Source organism: Schistocerca piceifrons, chromosome 7, assembly GCF_021461385.2.
Source record: "Schistocerca piceifrons isolate TAMUIC-IGC-003096 chromosome 7, iqSchPice1.1, whole genome shotgun sequence".
In the NCBI taxonomy this organism is placed as follows: domain Eukaryota; kingdom Metazoa; phylum Arthropoda; class Insecta; order Orthoptera; family Acrididae; genus Schistocerca; species Schistocerca piceifrons.
Genome location: NC_060144.1, coordinates 568,424,200 through 568,443,166, shown reverse-complemented (window position 1 = coordinate 568,443,166; position 18,967 = coordinate 568,424,200). Strand labels below are relative to the sequence as shown.

General features: G+C 38.3%; 1 protein-coding gene across 2 annotated transcripts in view; it reads left to right on the top strand.

Moving 5' to 3' along the window:
* The window catches only part of LOC124709107 (phosphoribosylformylglycinamidine synthase), a 213,371-nt gene extending 196,029 nt beyond the window's left edge, over positions 1–17,342 (top strand). For both annotated transcript variants that reach the window (XM_047240757.1, XM_047240758.1), the window contains 3 exons: positions 4,071–4,238; positions 12,287–12,415; positions 15,313–17,342. In XM_047240757.1, the coding sequence (XP_047096713.1) occupies positions 4,071–4,238; positions 12,287–12,415; positions 15,313–15,494 (479 nt within the window). In that variant the 3' untranslated portion in view covers positions 15,495–17,342. The remainder of the gene's footprint in view (positions 1–4,070; positions 4,239–12,286; positions 12,416–15,312) is intronic.
* The last annotated feature ends 1,625 nt before the right edge of the window (positions 17,343–18,967 follow it).

The following is an 18,967-nucleotide window of genomic DNA, read 5'->3' as shown; positions in this document are numbered from 1 at the left end:
AGATAATGCTGCTGAATGCAGATGGGGTGATATCAGAGGGTTTTTTGCCAGATTCCTTCTTGGGTAAAGGTTTGTAAGTCCCTGCTTCCAGTCTGGGAGGGCAAATGCAGTTAAAGATGTCCCCCCTCTGTTCACCTCCTCTTCCCTCCTCTCTCTGATCTTGAACCTTGTTTGTTGTTGTTGCAAACTAAACCTTGACTTAGAATTGAACAGTCTTAAAATGAGTGGGTAAATGAGTTGGAATCATTGGGTGTATGGGGTATCAGAGAGACCTCTCCATCTACTGGATCTGTGGGGACAGTAGTTTCAATGACTGTACTTCACATACATACTCTGTAACTAAGTTGTATTACAAAGTTCACCATAAATACAACTATCCTGTTTTCTGTTAAAACTTTCTGTGAGGAAGAAAACTAAACAGCACATTGTTATGCCTACAATTTTTGTGGAAAACTATATATAATGAAAAAGAATACGTTGGGAGAACCCATTTGTGTAAATGGTTTAAAGCAGGGCTTCCCAACCTTTTCATCTGGCGGACCCTTTCTTCAGTCGAAAATCCATGGCGGACCCCTAGTCAGTCAAGAGCATAGTAACATCAAATTTCAGAGCGAAACCCATGGGAACTGAAAGCTTCTTAATGCAAGTGCCATGTTCCCAATGCCCCCACCCCCGAAGTATCAATAGTCTTTGGTTTAGAGATGAATGAAAACACCTTGAAATTAACGATCCAATTTGAATTCCCACTGTATCCAGACACTTACTACTGGATTTACTCCCTTTGTTCAACACACTGTAGCCTGATTAAAATTACTTGGTAATTGAAATTTCACACGATGGAGCTGCCTTCCTCCAAGAGCAATCAACGTCACGTCCAAACTGTTCGCTGTTGACAAGCTGCCGCTTGTGGTCTGTTCACTTCTACTGTTTGGCTACAGTTGTGCAAGGAGCATACATATTTCATAACAGTTGTTGTGTGTGTGTGTGTGTGCGTGTGTGTGTGTGTGTGGTTTTTCGTGAAATCCGAAGAAAAATGTTCAACTATATGTAAAGTCTATGGGACTTAACTGCTGAGGTCATCAGTCCCTAGTCTTACACACTATTAACCTAAGTTTAACTTCCGCTAAGGACAACACACACACACACACACACACACACACACACACGAGGGAGGACTCGAACCTCTGGCAGGAGCAGCCGCGCAATCCACGATGACATGGTTTCAACGCATCTAGCACCGTGAGCCGGCACACAAACGACCCCCATATTGCGAAACTGTCGATCAGAGAAGTCACATTCTCCATCACTAAACTGTGTATGCGTTGTCACTTAGAAACTGCAAAGGCTTCTTGGGAATACGACCTGAAGTAAAAGTACACATGTTTTTCACAAAAAAAAAAAAAAAAAAAAAATTATAATTGATGAATTTGATTTTCACATTTTTATTCAATAATTTTACTCATTATTTTACACGATTTGGTGAAAGGTGGCCGCGGACCCCCTAGAAAGGGCCGACGGACCTCTAAGGGGTCCGCGGACTACACGTTGGGAAGCCCTGGTTTAAAGGGTGTCACAGTTAAAACTAACAGCAAGAAAGAAAATGAAACTGTACATTTTCACAGCACAGCATGAGATTTTCTCTCTTGCAGTCAGTGTTAACAGATAACGTATACTTTTTTAATATAGTCTGTCCTTGTCTCAATGTTTATTAGTGTACTGTATAAAAATCTGGAGTAAGTCAGTCAAGAACTTCTCCAAAATTTTGCTGTTTCCATGTTTTGGTAACAGCGTTAAACGACAACTTGTCTTTGTATAGTAGAATAGATGATCAGTTTCACTATAATTTCATTGTGTTCTACTGCTGCTGAACAAATTTGCACAGCTAAAATATGAACTAGAGTTTCAACTGTAAATCTGGGCTTGCTTACTCCCAGACCATGTAGATTTTTCCACAAGTCGGCACATGCACAGGTTGTTCTCATGTAGCAAATGAGCGTACCTAAGTTCTGCATTTCTCTTCGACTGACTGACATGGTTGCATAGTTGTTTGTAGGCAAGATAATAATTTCCAGAGGTCACGGTGCCATTCATATGCCCTAAGTGATACACCTCTTGTGGCGCAAGTTTGCTTTTTACTCTAACAATTTGCAGAAGAGCATGTTTGCTCTACAAATTATTGAGTTTCATAGGTAAATTAGATACTTCACATCTTTCAGTTGTAAGTGCATATTTATTATTACACTTAAAGTTTCTGAATGTTGTGGTTTGATCTTTGGACATTGTAACAAATAGGTCATAAATAATATGTTACGAGCTGACGTGCCACATACAGAGATCTGGTCAGTAAAAAGTTACTGTGTTTGGTGCTTCTATTGCAAATACAGCAATAAAAATATGACTGACTGACAAGTTGGACCAAGCAGAAGCTGTATATGATTTTAGTAGAAAAGTATTCACTAGATTTTTGAAAGTGAGCGACTGATGTTTACAAAATTTATGTTATTACCTCTGGCTACAATTATGTATTCAGAGATGCAAGATCTGATTAGGGAAGTAGTGCAAGTTGAAAACACAGTTGCATTTGTGATGGGCTTTGTATTAACGTGTTTGAGGTACATGCTACAAAAATGCTTTAACTAACACCCAAATCTCCAGATGTCGGACATTCTGATTGCTACCAAACATTGCGTGTTGATAGAGTATCAACTAAAACACTGATTTAGTTTGTGCCGTGTGCTGTTGTCCAGTAGAAGATGTGTAAGTGGTAATCAAAAGTGACACCAGAGCTATGGAGTATACACAAACCATACCTGTGAACTCTGAATGTGAAAATCTGTGGTAGATGAGTCCGTAGTGCGTCAGATTGTCATGCTAAAGGTCCTGACTTCAAAACCCACTGATGATGATTTTTTTTAACTGATTATGTGCAAAATTGTTATAAGGGAGAACATTTTTATGCCATGTAAAAGGATGTTTCAGAGGTTGTAGTAATGTTCTTTTGGCAGTCTGCTTTCACTTTGTTAGATGAAAGTAGAAAACCTAGAGCATACATTTGTGTACATAACACCACACATATCTATACAAATGTACTCTGTAGGTTTGCTACTGTCAATTAATGAACCGAAAGCAGACTGCCAAAAGAACGTTACTACAAATCCCGAAATGTCCTTTTACATGGCAGAAAAATGTTCTCCCATATAACAGTTTCACACATAATCTGTTAAAAAGAAATACTGTTTATGCATCTTCTATTGGACAACAGCACACAGCACAAACTAAATTGGTGTTTTGGTTGATACTCTATCAACACGCAATGTTTGGTACCGATCTGAGTGTCTGACATCTGGAGGTTTGGTGTAAGCATCGTCATCAATTACAGTGTAAACTACAAGAATTTCATATTCCACGCACTGGGTAGTTACCGTAAAAATTTCTGCATTAGCTAATTTAAAATTAGTAATGGATTTTGTAATCGACGCTGGTCGTATAAGAGGTTGTATGTTAGAGTTGCCGATACGACTCCTAGGGGAAGCAGACAGACATTTTGCCTTTGTGGGAAACCAGTCTAATAGTTACCTTGATCTGTGACGCATCAACTTGGACAGTTAATATGTTCGGTTGTGGTTTACCCAAATTTGGAGCAGTCATTTTACTCTATCTGTCATCATAATTGTTTGATAACGAATCCTGCAAGTATAGTGAACATAACTGTTAGCTGTTATCAACACAAAATAAAACTTTGCAGTAATGGAGGGAACAGTAGCTGTATTCGTAATTAATGTGACTGATGCAGCAGTAGCAATCAGTTGTAATAATATATGGTATATCTGAAAAATAAGACATTGAACATGAAGTCATCAGTGAAGTCATCTTTTTGACAGTTTCATCTCCATAGTCTGCTATTATCTGCAATACAAATGATGCAACTCTTAGACTTTCAAGATTATCTGTAACATGTGTCTTCCATTTCAGGTTCTTATCAGTGTAAACACTTGAGAATTTAGAATATTTTGTTTTCTTAATTAATTTTCCCTCACGTATGGTTTAATTTTACCTGAAAACTGTGACAGGTTCTTCCTCAGGCGACAGTTTATCAACACCGGAGATTGTATTGGATCACAACTTGTCCGGAAGGTTCGAGTGTCGCTTCAGCACTGTCAAGATCGAGAGATCTCCCTCTATTATGTTGCATGGTATGGAGGGATGTCTCCTTGGAGTTTGGATTGCTCACGGAGAAGGTATAATAATTTGTCATACTACTTTAATTAATTGATGTGACAAAATTTATGGCCAGTATTTTCCTTCAAGACAAGAGAGAGAGTGAATACTGACCAGCGGTTCTATCTCATAGTTATATAGCCCACCCTCCCCCCAAGCAAGTTTTCATTTTGATAGAATTTATTTTTATATTGAGAAGGAGCTGAAGGATGACTGCTTGTATCAAATTTAGTTTTTTTGTCTGTTAAAAAGATATTGTCTCTTACATGGCTAAAAATAATGCTTCAGTATTACTATGTTTTTATTTTTGTCATTTACTGTGGACATTCCTGAATTTAAGATTGTTTTCCATATGATTTCACAGTGTACTCAGTCTTCATTTTTGCAGCTGATTTCAATTAATTTTAAAACTATCTTCAGGTTATCTGATAGGAAAGAAAAATCATTAAAAAGTGCATTTGCATGTAGTATTAAACAAAAGAGAAAGTTGTATGCCACTGTTAGCTGAAAACCTTGGGGGGTGGGTACAGTTGCTTAACCTCCCCTTGCTGGTCAAATACTGGTGGTGAAAGTTTCTTCTGCTACTGAGACTTGGCTGGCTACTTCAGAGTCAAGCAGCACTGCACTGCTGTGTGTTGGTACCCTTGGCTAAAGAGGCGGGAGCAATACTTCATTCAAATAAAGTCACTGTCTTGAAGTGATGTTGTGGCTATACGTACATAAGAAGTAATTAACTGAGCATCATACACATAAAAAAATCTTTCACCGAATTTGAACTATAGCACCATACTATAAAGACAGTATATGCATACGCTGTGTGAATATAATTATTGTCTGTTTGTTTGAGTAACATTCTGTATGTTATCTGTGACTTTAGTTGTCTCATCATCGTTTGTTGCGTGTAATATTATGTTGATAATTATTATGTTAGATTCATCAATGTGCAACTGGATAAAAGACATTTTATCGTTCCATACACATTTAATCTTTATTTTGAAAGGAATCATCAGTGCCTTGAAATATACACATCTTTATGTGTATACTGTTTTGTTTTATATATTGTACTTTCAAGTTAGAAACAGTTCTGGCACTTTCTGGTGTGCTACAATGTAATAATAGGCCGAATCTTTACTTGCAAGGTTTCTGGCTCCTACTCTACATGAGTGCTCACTTAGCTCGATTTAAAGCTGCTGTTCTGCTCCCAGTCTTTTGAATTGTCAATAGTAAAACATTGACAGTATGAACAAACATTTTCTTAATGCTTTGTATCAGATGTTGTCGCCAACCAATGAATGCTTTTGCTAACAGTGAAGTGAATGTGTGTGTGTGTGTGTGTGTGTGTGTGTGTGTGTGTGTGTGTCAGTTGGCATACACACCATCTGATCAAATGTATCCAGACACCTATTAGTGGACATTAATATGGTGTATGTCCACCCTTCACATTTATGATAGGCGCTTTGTGATGTGTCTTTGAAGGAATGGCGGCCCATTCTTCACATTCTCCATCAAGAGCCAATACCAGAGAAGTTAGTGATGTTGGACACTGGAATCTGGAGTGAAATCAATGTTCTAACTCGTCCCAAATGTGTTCCATTGGGTACAAGTCGAGACTGGGCTAGCCAGTCCATTGCAGGAATGCTATTGTCCACAAATTGCCTCACGGATGCTGCTTTATGCCAGGGTGCATTGTCATGCTGACACAATCAATCATTCTCTCTTAAGGTGGCCACATGTAACTGCACAAATTCCTCGTGCCCCCACACGGCTCAAGTGTGCTTCCACAAGAATCAGTTCATTTTGCTAGAAATTGTTGAGCTATGCTGTGCTGGCTTTGGAAGCAATTTTGCTTATTTTACAAAATAAATAAATAAATAAAACTAAATAAAATGAATAGGAAATGCGATATGTGCAGGAATGAGTGACTGAAAAAATGAAAATCAGATTCCTGTATTAACTATTTATACTAGACTCACTACAGAAACTATCTCACTCTGTTGCTGTTATTCTTCTCTTTTTCTCCATGTAATATTCTTGGACTTACCCACATTACAGTACCGAGTGAGGTGGCGCAGTGGCTAGCACACTGGACTCACATTCGGGAGGACGACAGTTCAATCCCGCGACTGGCCATCCTGATTTAAGTTTTCCGTGATTTCCCTAAATTTCTCCAGGCAAATGCCAGGATGGTTCCTGTGAAAGGGCACGGCTGACTTCCTTCCCCGTCCTTCCCTAATCCAATGAGACCAATGACCTCACTGTCTGGTCTCCTCCCCCAAACAACCCAGTCCCCTATATTACAGTAGAACATTATTACAGAATGTAATTTAACAGGACTAAATAAAAATCAAATCAGATCACTGACAAATGCTTGCACAATCATCCCTACTCCTGGTAGACACACAATCATGCACATGTTTGAATGTTTGCACAAGCAACCATAATCAAAGTTTGATCAAGCATCAAGCATTCTTGGACAAGCACATTTGCACATGCTTGCTTATCAAGAATGGATTTAGGTATATGGCCACTTTTAACTCTTCCTTCACTGTACGCAGTACACAATGTTATAAAACGTGTCCACACCCTCTGCATTTAGCACACCCTAACTACAACAGACACCCCCATACCGTAACAGCACCTCATCCATATTTCACCATTGTACGACATACTACCGTATGCCGCTACTAGTGTGTGCGAGTGTGAGTACGCTGAATGTAGTGTCGCCATGCAGAAGTACTTAAATCGACTGCCAACTGTATCATTGCAGGCCGGCCACTACAGGCCACCTGTAGGAGGCGTGCACACGGTATGATCTCCACCACGCTGTCTGCTGGCAACTTGTGCCTATATATGTGCGGAGCAGCACTGGCTCACTCTCACTATGTTCTTTGAGTTTGTCACGCCCACATCAGGTGTTCTGTGTATCGTTTATGTTACCCCGTCTGTATGAATCTTTTGTCTTGTTATGTGTGGAGTCCCGAGAGGCTTATTTCCATTATTGTTCAGAGATTTATGAATAAAGCCATATTTGTGTTACTGGATTGGTTTCATGTATTACTTGGTTACTAGATGATTGGCGATGAGGATGGGATCCCAATCGTGTAGTAATTAAGTCATACACGAAACCAATGCAGTAACACAAATGTAGCTGCATTCGTAAACCTCTGAACAATAATCGAAACAATCCTCTTGTGAGTCCACACGTAACAAGGCAAAAGAATCTTGCAGGAGGTGCAACATAAGTGATACACAGAACGTCTGATGCGAGCTTCTTCTTTCTTCTAGTTGACAAAACGAAGGGCTTATCTGGGACCAAAGTACCATATGGGACCTTAGCTAGTATTCCTGAAGTCTCTGTTATATTCCAGATCTTCCACAAAAGAATATTTGCAACAGGGAAAGCTTCAAGGCCACCCTAGTCTGCAAGATTCCCCCATACAACAAACAAGGTCAACCGTGTACTACCTCCAAAGACAGCAGTAACAACACACATTAACTGCATTCTTAGTGCATGAAAGACATTTGGACCACCAATAAGCTTCTGCTTATTGAATTGGCCTGCAAGGTCAGTGTCTAGCTTTCAAAGATTTGTACACAGGAACAATGCGCCGCCAATAGTGACGATAATAATGTCGCGTAGGTGTTGCAGAGGCACTTGTGTTAACGTGCCTCTGCAATGACTACATGACGTTATTATCTTTACCAATGGCAGCACATTGTTCCTGTGTACAAGTCTTTGAAAGCAATGGAATTGACCAGCTTATTGGTGGTCCAAATGTCTTTCATGCACTAAGAATGCAGTTAATATGTGTTGTTGCTGCTGTCTTTGGAGGTAGTACACGGTTGACCTTGGCTGTTGTATGGAAGAATCATGCAGGTTACGGTGGCCGTGATGCAAATATTCTTTCGTGGGAGACCTGGAATATAACAGAGACTGCAGAAATACTAGCTAAGGTGCCATATGGTACTTTGGTTCCAGAGAAGCCCTTTGTTTTGTCAGCTAGAAGAAAGAAGCTGAACGCTGACAAGTACCTGTTTATTTGGGCCAAAGTAGGGAATGGCAATTGTAAAATAAAGATTGTTGGTAACTGTATGTTGACTTATAGTCAATAAATGTAAAATCCTTATCTCCTTTCCTAATTCTCTATCCCTCAAAAAAAAAATTCATTAACGTATGTAGGCTCTTAGCACTTGGTTACACGCTAGGCAGTTGGGTACCTTAAGAGAGCTGGTGTGTTTCATCTCGTGACGAGGCTGTTGGCTACCATAAGAGAGCTGACTTACCTGCTGCCTGGCGGCGCGGTGTCTCTAGTTTTAGCTGCAGCTAGTTGACCGGAAGCAAGTGGAGGCCCCAAGCACAGAGTGTCCCAACAGCAGCATCCGGTCGTTGTAAGAGGGAGAATGACGTATAGCCAACCGCTGCAGCACGTGGTGTCATTTGCTCTGCAGCTGTCAGCGTGTGGATGCTTTGCTCTTGAGTTGCACTGGGTGATGGCCTGCAACGTTCACTTCTGTTAACATGCCTCTGCAATGCCTACACGATGTTATTATTGTCGCCATTGGTGTTCCTGTGTACAAGTCTTTGAAGGCAATAGACAGTGACCTTGCTGGCCAATTCAAGAAGCAGCAGTTTATTGGTGGCCCAAATGTCTTTTGTGGACGCAGAATGCAGTTTACATGTGATGTTATTGTTGTCTTTGGAGGCAGTACATGGTTGACCTTGCATGTTGTATGGCAGAAACATGCAAACTACAGTGGCCTTGAAGCTTTCCCTGATGCAAATGTTCTTTTGTGGAAGATCTGGAATATAACAGATACTTCAGGAATACAAGCTAAGGTCCCATATGGTACTTTGGTTCCAGATAAGCCATTTGTTTTGTCAGCTAGAAGAAAGAAAGGCCACCGAGCCTCTGGTGACGCCTACACTGCCGCCTGTCAGGCCAGCAGGCATGTGAGGTCTTCTGGCTGATATCTGCAGGTGTGGCCTCTGCAGTTTCACCACATAGGCCACTAACATGAGCTGGTGTCAGAGGGATAGCTGGTAGACAGGGCGAATGGCTTACACACGACAGATTTCTTTCATACTTCCAACGTCTGATGTGTTCTTTGTAACATATTTTAAAATTCCTAAATTAACTTTGGCATTCGGTTTATATACAATTGCTCCCTTGTATTTGTCACTCTTAGTTGTTGATTGGCTTAAGTTTGTTTGGAGAGTTTGGACAGTTTTATATGCTACAGGGAGGCTTTGTCTCTGTAAGATGTTTGCCACTCTGTTAGTTTATAAGTGTAAGTCATTTTAAACCATGTTGTTTGTTTTTATTTTGTGTTGTCACTGTGTTGGTATGTTGTGTGTATTCATCAGTTACACAGCCAGAGACTAGCTGCACTAAGGCAAAATCATATAAAATAAACAGGATTCCACTGAACAAGAGAAATTATGAAAATGAAATGTATGCAAGCACACACAATTGGTACGACACATATGTATGAGGGACCTTCACTAGTTAAAAGACACAAATTGATGGAAAAAGCAGAATTGTTAGGAAATGAGACTTTTACTGCTTTTCAGCATAATACTCAGCCCCCCCTTTCCCAACAATGAAATAGTTCTTTTTATACCAAATGCAAAGAGGTCTCTGTCTTGTTGTTTGAAACACTTTCCCATAAATTCTTTGACCACCTTGTTGTTGCTGAACATTTTTTCTGTGTAATGCCTCCGTGAGGGGCTCAAAGAAATGAAAATCCGAGGGTGCCAAATCTAGACTGTGGGGAGGATGAGACAGTATGTCTCATCTCATTTATTCAGTGGTCTCTTGGGTCAGCTGAGCAGTGTGAGGGCGAGTATTTTCACCTTTTCTTTGAAATATATGATGTTTTTCTCTCATTGCTGGCTTTACTTTATTCATAGGCATGCCTAAGTAGTAGGGGTTTTCATTGTGCACTGATCTTCTGAATGATTACAAAAGACGATTCCTTGGACATCACAAGAGACTGTCAACACGACTTTTCCAGCTGATGTTTGTGTTCTGAATTTCATTTGGATAAGTGAGCTGCTGTCCTTCCATTCCAGGATATTTTGGACTCTGGTTCAAAATGGTGAACCCAAGTTTCCTCACATGTTAAAATCTTGGTAACTGGCCGGCTATCACATTGCTCATCAGTCACTGAGATTTGACCGGTCTTGAACTGTTCTCACAGCCACTTACAAAAATTTCCATGGTTCGTTTAACCTTCACCAAAGTGTAAAAAGCATTCAAAAAAATATTTTAGCCAGTTTTTCACCTTTAGAAAAAAACAGTATCACTGAACAGAACATTGTTCAACTAATGTGGAAACTGCAAGTGGACACGCCATCATTAAATGCAATTTGGGAGATAATAAATAAAATAACTTTGTATCCATCTGAATAACTTTTTATCCATCAGCTGCTCTCTGCTCATGACAGTGATGCCAACCAAAAGTAATGAAACTAGAGTACTCCTACAAACTGTTTCACTCCTACATCAGTTTGTCTCTTTAATTATTGAATGTCCCTTGTATTGCACAAACTTAGTCAAAAAATTAAAACTACTACAAAACAAACACAATATGCCCACAATATAGGGAAACTCGAAAGCCCCAAACCAACACACACACACACACACACACACACACACACACACACACACAGGACATAGTGTACGGTGACTTACACACACAAAGTAGCACAGAGAGCAACAAACATCATAAAGAAACAGTGCCTCCATATGGCATATAAAACTGTACAAATTCTGCAAACAAACCTAAGCCAACCAGCAGTCAAGAGGAACAAATTCTAGGGACCAGGAATAAGCAAACTTGAAGCCAAAGGTGAGATACATTATACATAAGTATAAGACGAGATTTTAAAATATGTTACAAAGAACAAACCAGATGTTGGAAATATGAAGCAAATCATTCTCCATTGACAGAGCATGTACAGCTTCACAGCCATCATTCCACCAATGCAAAATAAGACATGGAAATTACTAGGACAGTTAGCCACACACACACACACACACACACACACACACACACACAGATAGAGAGAGGGGGGGGGATGATCACAAACACACATTTAACAGTTGAAAATGACATTCAGTAATTGGGAAGAACATTCAAACCAGCAAAGCGAGCACTCGTGTAGAGCAGCAGCTGCAAACCTTTAAATAAAGATTTGGGCAATTATTATGTTCTAGTCAGGAAGTGTCAAAACTGTTTCTAATCTGAAAGTACAGTGTCTAGTATGTGAAACAAAATAGTAATCACATTTATATGTATATATTTCAGGCTGATGATGATGCATTTCAAAAAATAAATAAATAAAGGCAAAACATGTATTGCATGGTAGGAAAAGACAGATTGGTACATACTGCAAAAAAGACACATCAGGTTGGAGACGGGCACAATTAAAAGACACTTACATAAAACTTTCAACCACAGTTTTCATCAGTAAAAGAGAGACACACACGCCATTGACACACAAAGCAAGCAACACCACACGCACTCATTACCGCCAACTCCGGCATCGCGAAACCGAGCAAAATGGAGTTACAAGGTTTTCACTGCCTGCTATCGATATGCTCTATGATCTAAATACTGTTGATGCAGCCTTCATTATTCTGCATGCAGTGATGAGAGAAATAGATGTATCCCACAGTCTTGTATCCTATGTAATATTAAATATTTGCAGGAGTTTCAGTTAATTAAAAAATTCACTTGCAGTTTAATTAGGTAATTGACCATTTTGCCATTTATATTTCTCGTGTAAGTACAACCACATCCCTTTTTTTTCCCCCAATAAACTACTGTGTAACAATACATATAAATGTATCATATATTATGGCATTTTCTTTTGGTACAGATACGCAGAAGACTAACCAAAATTGATTGTTACAATAATAATAAGTATGGCTCTGCAATCATGTAATAAAGTTTCTGAAATATGTAAAAGCTGCTTGGGACCACCTAATATTTGCATATGTGAGTTAATATTATGAACACAATATCTGAAAATCAGTGTTATATAATTCAATTTGGATTGCAGGTCGTTTCACTTTCCGAGATGAAAATGTGTACACAGAATTAGAAAAAAACAAATGTTTAGCCATAAAATACGTTGATGATGATGGCAAACCAACGCTGGAATACCCACTGAATCCAAATGGAAGTATTGGTAAGTCCAAAGTTCTACAAGGTAATCTTGACGGATTTGCTGGCATACATCTCAATTTGATATTTAGCAAATTACAATTGCTTTTGTAGTTTTAATGTTCCTGAATCTCTTGTTTTATACTATCACATCGGGCTACAATACTTTATTTCAGAGGTTTTCCATTTTTAACATGCTTCTTTTATTTACAAGTAAGAAACAATATCGGGCACCAAGCATCCACATCAGTGTGAGACAAATTCAGTGATATAACTCTTTTGTAGGAGTAACATGATATTATTGCAGTTACTTCAATGGCACAACAATGGAAAATTTAAGCCGGTATCCACAGAATGTGTAAGCAGTACATCATGTCTGTGGCATTACTGACAAAGATTGCATTCCACTTTCAGGTCAAGAAGTGGTGGAATATTGTGACGTTCATCTGCTGTATTTCTTCGTTGATAGTCCTCAGTGTCAATATACTGCATTATTATACTGGCTTAAAAAAAGGGGGGGGGGGGGGGGAAGTTCAACACTGACTACTGTAAATGATGTAGCCGACAGTTGCGTAGTTGCGTTTCACACTATCATTGTTCACAACCCCCAATATTACACAGTTATATGGCCTGTTAAATATTGGCAAATTTTGATAAGCCTCATTAATAGGATGCAGGCAAACATCAGCATACTGCTACAATATTTTACTGTTGAATATCTATGAGCAGTGAAAACATAACCACACAGATCACAGTTCTTGCAGAATAATACAGTACATATTAAACAGACGCTGTCATTGTTTTAACACACTTCCTAATTGTGTTACACTTATTACACTGTTAAGTTGATTCATTGTTGTTGTTCTAACCAGCACAGATTCCTCGTCTGAAAATTGGCCATGGACTGTCTGTCTCGGGACCAAAAATTGGGCCTTTATATCATCACAATAATAGGCACTGAAACTATACATTGTTTGATGTTTAAGTTACAGAAATTACAATTAAAACATAACTCCTTCAATTAACTGAATATATAGTTTCTTCCACTACAAGGGTTAGGCTGTATTATTTGTTTAAATGATGAAATTAACAGATATAGGTATACAAACAATACTTTTGACAAACCTGGTAATTACTTTGTAATTAATTAAGTGCTGGCTTTGCTAACGTGTTTTCAAATAGAACCAAATAGATCCTTTAAGACTACTATCAGTTGTTCCTCCAAATGCTTATAATTAGTACAGAATTTATATTTTTTTATAAGTCAACAATAGAATTTAAGTTACGGAACAATTACTGATTTCACCCTATAACCAAAGTATTAACTAGGAATAGTCAAAATAAATTAGAAAATCGATTACATACATAAAACTAAGCACAAAATTAGATCTGGTGGTATATTCTTTAAGACTGAGGGCCAACCTTTCTCTTTTCTGAAAATGCAGGTTATACTCATGTATGTTAATGGTAATTAGTTAAAAAATGACAAAATTAATTTTAAGGAGGCAGATGCCAAGGCAAGAGAGGAAGTGAAAAGATCCCAGCTTGCTTTGTCACAATATGGCCCAAAAACATCAATTTAGGGGTTCTAGTTGCAACTATACCATCTCATGGCGTTCTGCTGACTCTCAAATGTGCTCACTGTGTGCACTCATATCTCCCCTTACATAAAATTGTCAATTAATCACTGAAGATGACACAAGTCAGAAAATCTTCATCATGCAGCAACATTTCGTTTGCAAAGTTGGCACAAAAACCATAGTCTGTAGGTTTTAGAGTTTGTGACAACAGTGAACGATACGGACTATTTGTAAGTGTCTCCTTAAAAGTTTCGATGTGAACAGCACTGGAATTGCTAATTCACAACTAGACTTCTGAACTGATTTCTTGGTTCTATGCATGAAAGATTGTCTCACACAGCCGGAGTCTTCAAACTGATTGTATCATCTATGGATGTCATTATCACTTAAGAGTATTACAGTGGAACTTGATACAGAATGCTCATTACACTGTAACAACAGATTCAGTCCTTGCAAACTGTAAAACACAAAGAGCTTTCTATTCACTAGTCGCCATCTTTGCTACTAGCATGTTTTAACAGAAGACACAGGAAACAGTGCATGCGCACAGGTATTTGAACCAAACAGTTTGAGTTGCTCTCTCATTTCATATATTATTTGTAATTGTAAGTTGAATTTAATGAATGCTAAAAAGCCTTAAAACCCTGCTATTCATTTTGAAACAGCTGGCACTTTTTCTGCAGCTTCTTCTTTTATTATGTTTTGTTTTGTTCTCAATCTTTTTTTAACGGAGATACTTGAAGATTTGTTTTGTTAGTCTGTTGTTAATTTTGTATAATTAGCAAAAAATATTTTTTTTTCATTATTGCTTGTACATTTCAATGTATTTCATCACTGCTTCTCAGTTTTCAGACTGCATCTTAGGAAATATAAAATTCTTGTGTTGATTCTCCTCTACAATATTTCTGTTTGTCTAATTAATTATGCACCTCTAGGTGCTTGTTCGTAAGAGGCAGTCAGGTATTATTTCTGTGTAGCATTTTTGCATTTCTCAATATGCCCTTTTTATTGTAAATATACTTCACCATTCTGTACGCACTTTCCATTGTGTGCACCTTTCGTCCATAGCAGATTTTTCTTAGGCCTTTTCTTGAGTAAGCTATTACTGATATTCGAACTCTTTAACGACTGCTGGTTGACCAGTTTTCGCTAGTAGTTTGAAGAATTTTATTTATATTAGTAAAAAAATTAATATTCTCCTTGGAGATTTTGAAACCTGGTCTACTTACTGCCCATTTAAAGAGATCAACTCATATTCCTTCGTCTGTCAGATTTTCCTACATTACAGCAAAAGCACCTGCAAGTGCCAGACAGCTTATCCTAGCACACTGTATTGTTTCAGGCGGTGTGGCGGGGATATGCTCGGACGACGGGCGGCACCTGGCAATGATGCCGCACCCGGAGCGCTGCACGCAGCTGTGGCAGTGGCCGTGGCTGCCACAAGAGTGGAAGGGCGAGCACACGGTCTCCCCGTGGCTGCGCATGTTCCAGAATGCATACTGGTGGTGTGTCACCGACTCATAGGCCAACCGAGCTCTCCTCTCTGAATTTACACTCAAGAGTAAATTACTGTTTACTCGGAGTATTACTTATATCTGAGAAATAGAAGGGAATATGTCAGTTGTACACAACTATAACAATTGATAACAAAAATTATTGTCAGACTGGTAATATAGAGAAGGGACCACTGTGGGTATTCATGTCACGTGCTCTCCTGTCAGTGCTTTGTCAGTGAATCTACTGTTCTCTTTTTAAACATTTATCATTCTCGTGTCATTGCTTGATTCTTCCTGTATGTTGTAAATTGCAGAGAATTACAAGTTTACTTCTGGAAGTTAGGTATCTCTGTATTCATCCTCTGTCACCTTACAAACCCATCAGTGAGATTACTTCATTGTTAATCAACACAATTCACTGACACCTTAATTTCTTTTTCTTGTTTTATATTAATAAGATGTTCACAGTCTGAATAAATATACCAAAACACATTTTATTCTTGTATGCAATTAGGAACATAAGTAGAAATTACTCTTCAGTGCTATAGCTAGAGAAAATAAAAATACCAGGACAGGTAAAAAAGGAATGGAAAAGTTAAATATATTCTGAAGTATACAAAAGAGAAGGTAAAATAATATTTAGAAGAAAATGTTCCTCTGAAATAGATAGATGAAAACAATTGACCCAAATGGAAAATTATGAAGTTATAATATAATCCTATTAAATGTTGGAACTACATTAATAATACGTGTTTTACAATCTCATTATTTTATCATTTTTAAGGCCTGTTTTGAATCTCATTTCTTATATGCCTTACTTTCTTTCTTCAGAAATAATGCAAAAATCAATTTTTTATATGTCGTTAACTTATAAATGCAAATGATGAAATATTACTTTTTTTTAAATTTCAACCTAAGTTATTGTTGTCTGTCAAAATGTACATTGTGTGTATATTTCAATACTGTTGTGTTGTTTCCTGTTAGTAGAATTTATAACTTGCACTGTTAAAATGCTCCACATGACATTATTGTTTAAATACTGAAGTAACAAAAATATATATTTGGGACTTGTTTCAGATTACCTCTTGGTTCAAGTATGTTGCAGACTTTTTGTATGATTTTATTTTCACAATATTTGATGTACAAAAAAGTGAACCATGTGCCATATTAATGATTGTTACTGTAATTTTATGTGAAGTATTCTAGTTTATAAGGGAAAGCTTTAATGAAGTGTTTTGATACAAAAAAGACCAAGTATGGTTCATTAAAAAGAAAGAGGGAGAGAAGCTGTTTCATAATTTTTGTACTGTTCCTTATATTCCCTCAGTAATGCATTCTCAAAATTGATGTACTCACCTCTGCACTTAAGGTCGCTAATAGGTATTAATACAATTATGCTCAATTAAAGGGTAGCTGGAAGGGAGTTGTACAACAGTGGTGTTCTTATTTTTTTAAACAGATAGCATTTTTTTTAAATTAAGCAGAAGTGTATTTGTTCTAGTTTTATTATTACATGAAACTCTATACCTTAAACTACTTTTCACTGGTATTCCAACCAACGTCTGAATTCCATACTCATAAAAATTTGGCAGACAGTGGTGAATGGCCATTTTGACAACAGTATCATGGCTGTGGCACCCAGATGGTTCTTCAAGTGGAGAGGGACAAAGGGTAATCACTGGGCACTAGATCAGGACTGTACAGAGGGTGATCAAGTTTGTTCAGTGCCACAAGATGCAAGGAGATCTTGTGTTCTTTGAGCCATACCTGGATGGACATTGTTATGAATTCAAAAATATCCCATTACTAAGCTTGTCATGCCCTATGCTTGTCACTGTACAATCATATTGAGTGAATATACCATTAACAAATCCCATTCATTTTTTGCAATTCTGTGTTGAGTTTGATACATGCCCTGATCTCTCTTAAATCCTTTAAATTCCCTTCTCTGAATTTCCTGGTTTCCTCTGAGATTTTTTCACTAAACCCTTCTAGGAGTTTTGATATCATATTCATCTTGGCATTACTCAATTCTATCTAATTTCTGACACCTTTACCACTTTCTTATCAGTACCCTTTGACATAAAACAGTAACAGTATATTCAACAAACAGGGTGGAAGGCAGCTTGCCCCTTGGCCCAGACTCTGCCTCACTCGTGTGCACACCCATTGTATATCTCCATACACCTCTCGGAGCTGCAGGTACTTGTGCCCACTTGGTCAGGTGACAGAGGATGTAGGTTCACTTTGCAAAGACTTCACAAAGGAAAACACCATTTCAATAGTGGGTGGGGCAGGCAACAGCATAGATAGGAACTCTAATTATTCAATTGAGAGTGACCTGGTGAAGATAGCTTCAGCAATGAGACATACTGGTGTTCGGCTTGTGTCTGTTCTGAGGCACCATGACAGGCCTCATTTAAACTCTTCTGTTAGGAGAGTTAATTTAGAGAGAGAATGGCTGCTTGGATCAGGTACAGTTGACGCTATCAGCAGATGAGACTATGCTAGGCATGGCCTTCACCTCAACTGGAAAGGGGAGGGAAAACTGTGTGGGCTAATAGCAAATAACTTGGGGGGGGGGGGGGGGGCATTGTCACAAATGGTAAAGCACTAGTGGTTACAAGTGACAGATCAGCAGTTTTTTTAGTGTGAGAGGACAGAAATAAAAGATGTTCAGACATTCACACTGATAAAACAGGCAGTCAGAAAGCAAATTTTAATGTACACAATTCATGCACACAGCCTTTGATTGAAACTAGATATATTCAAAAATTGACTGGAAAATTAGGTTCATCCAGTTGTAATTCAGCCAGTGCACGAAATCAGTTATCCTTATTGCATCAGAGTATCTGAGGACTAAGGGGTAAGCTTAATGAGTTGCTTACTTGTGTTGAAGAATTAGAGTTGAGCAAACCAGTTGATATAATCTGCCCTTCTGAACATCATATGACCACTGGTATAGATATGTTAAATGTTACAAGATTCAAGTTAGCCTCTTACCTCTGTAGGGCAAATATGGAGAAAGGAGGAGTTGACACATTTCTCAGAAACTGTTTTGATTTCAATAATATTGATTTGCTATCTGGGGAGCAAAAGAACTGATGATGGTCGAAGTAGAGAGGATATAAAATGTAGACTGGCAATGGCAAGGAAAGCGTTTCTGAAGAAGAGAAATTTGTTAACACTGAGTATAGATTTTAGTGTCAGGAAGTCATTTCTGAAAGTATTTGTATGGAGTGTAACCATGTATGGAAGTGAAACATGGACGATAAATAGTTTGGACAAGAAGAGAATAGAAGCTTTCGAAATGTGGTGCTACAGAAGAATGCTGAAGATTAGATGGGTAGATCACATAACTAATTAGGAAGTATTGAATAGGATTGGGGAGAAGAGAAGTTTGTGGCACAACTTGACCAGAAGAAGGGATCGGTTGGTAGGACATGTTCTGAGGCATCAAGGGATCACCAATTTAGTATTGGAGGGCAGCGTGGAGGGTAA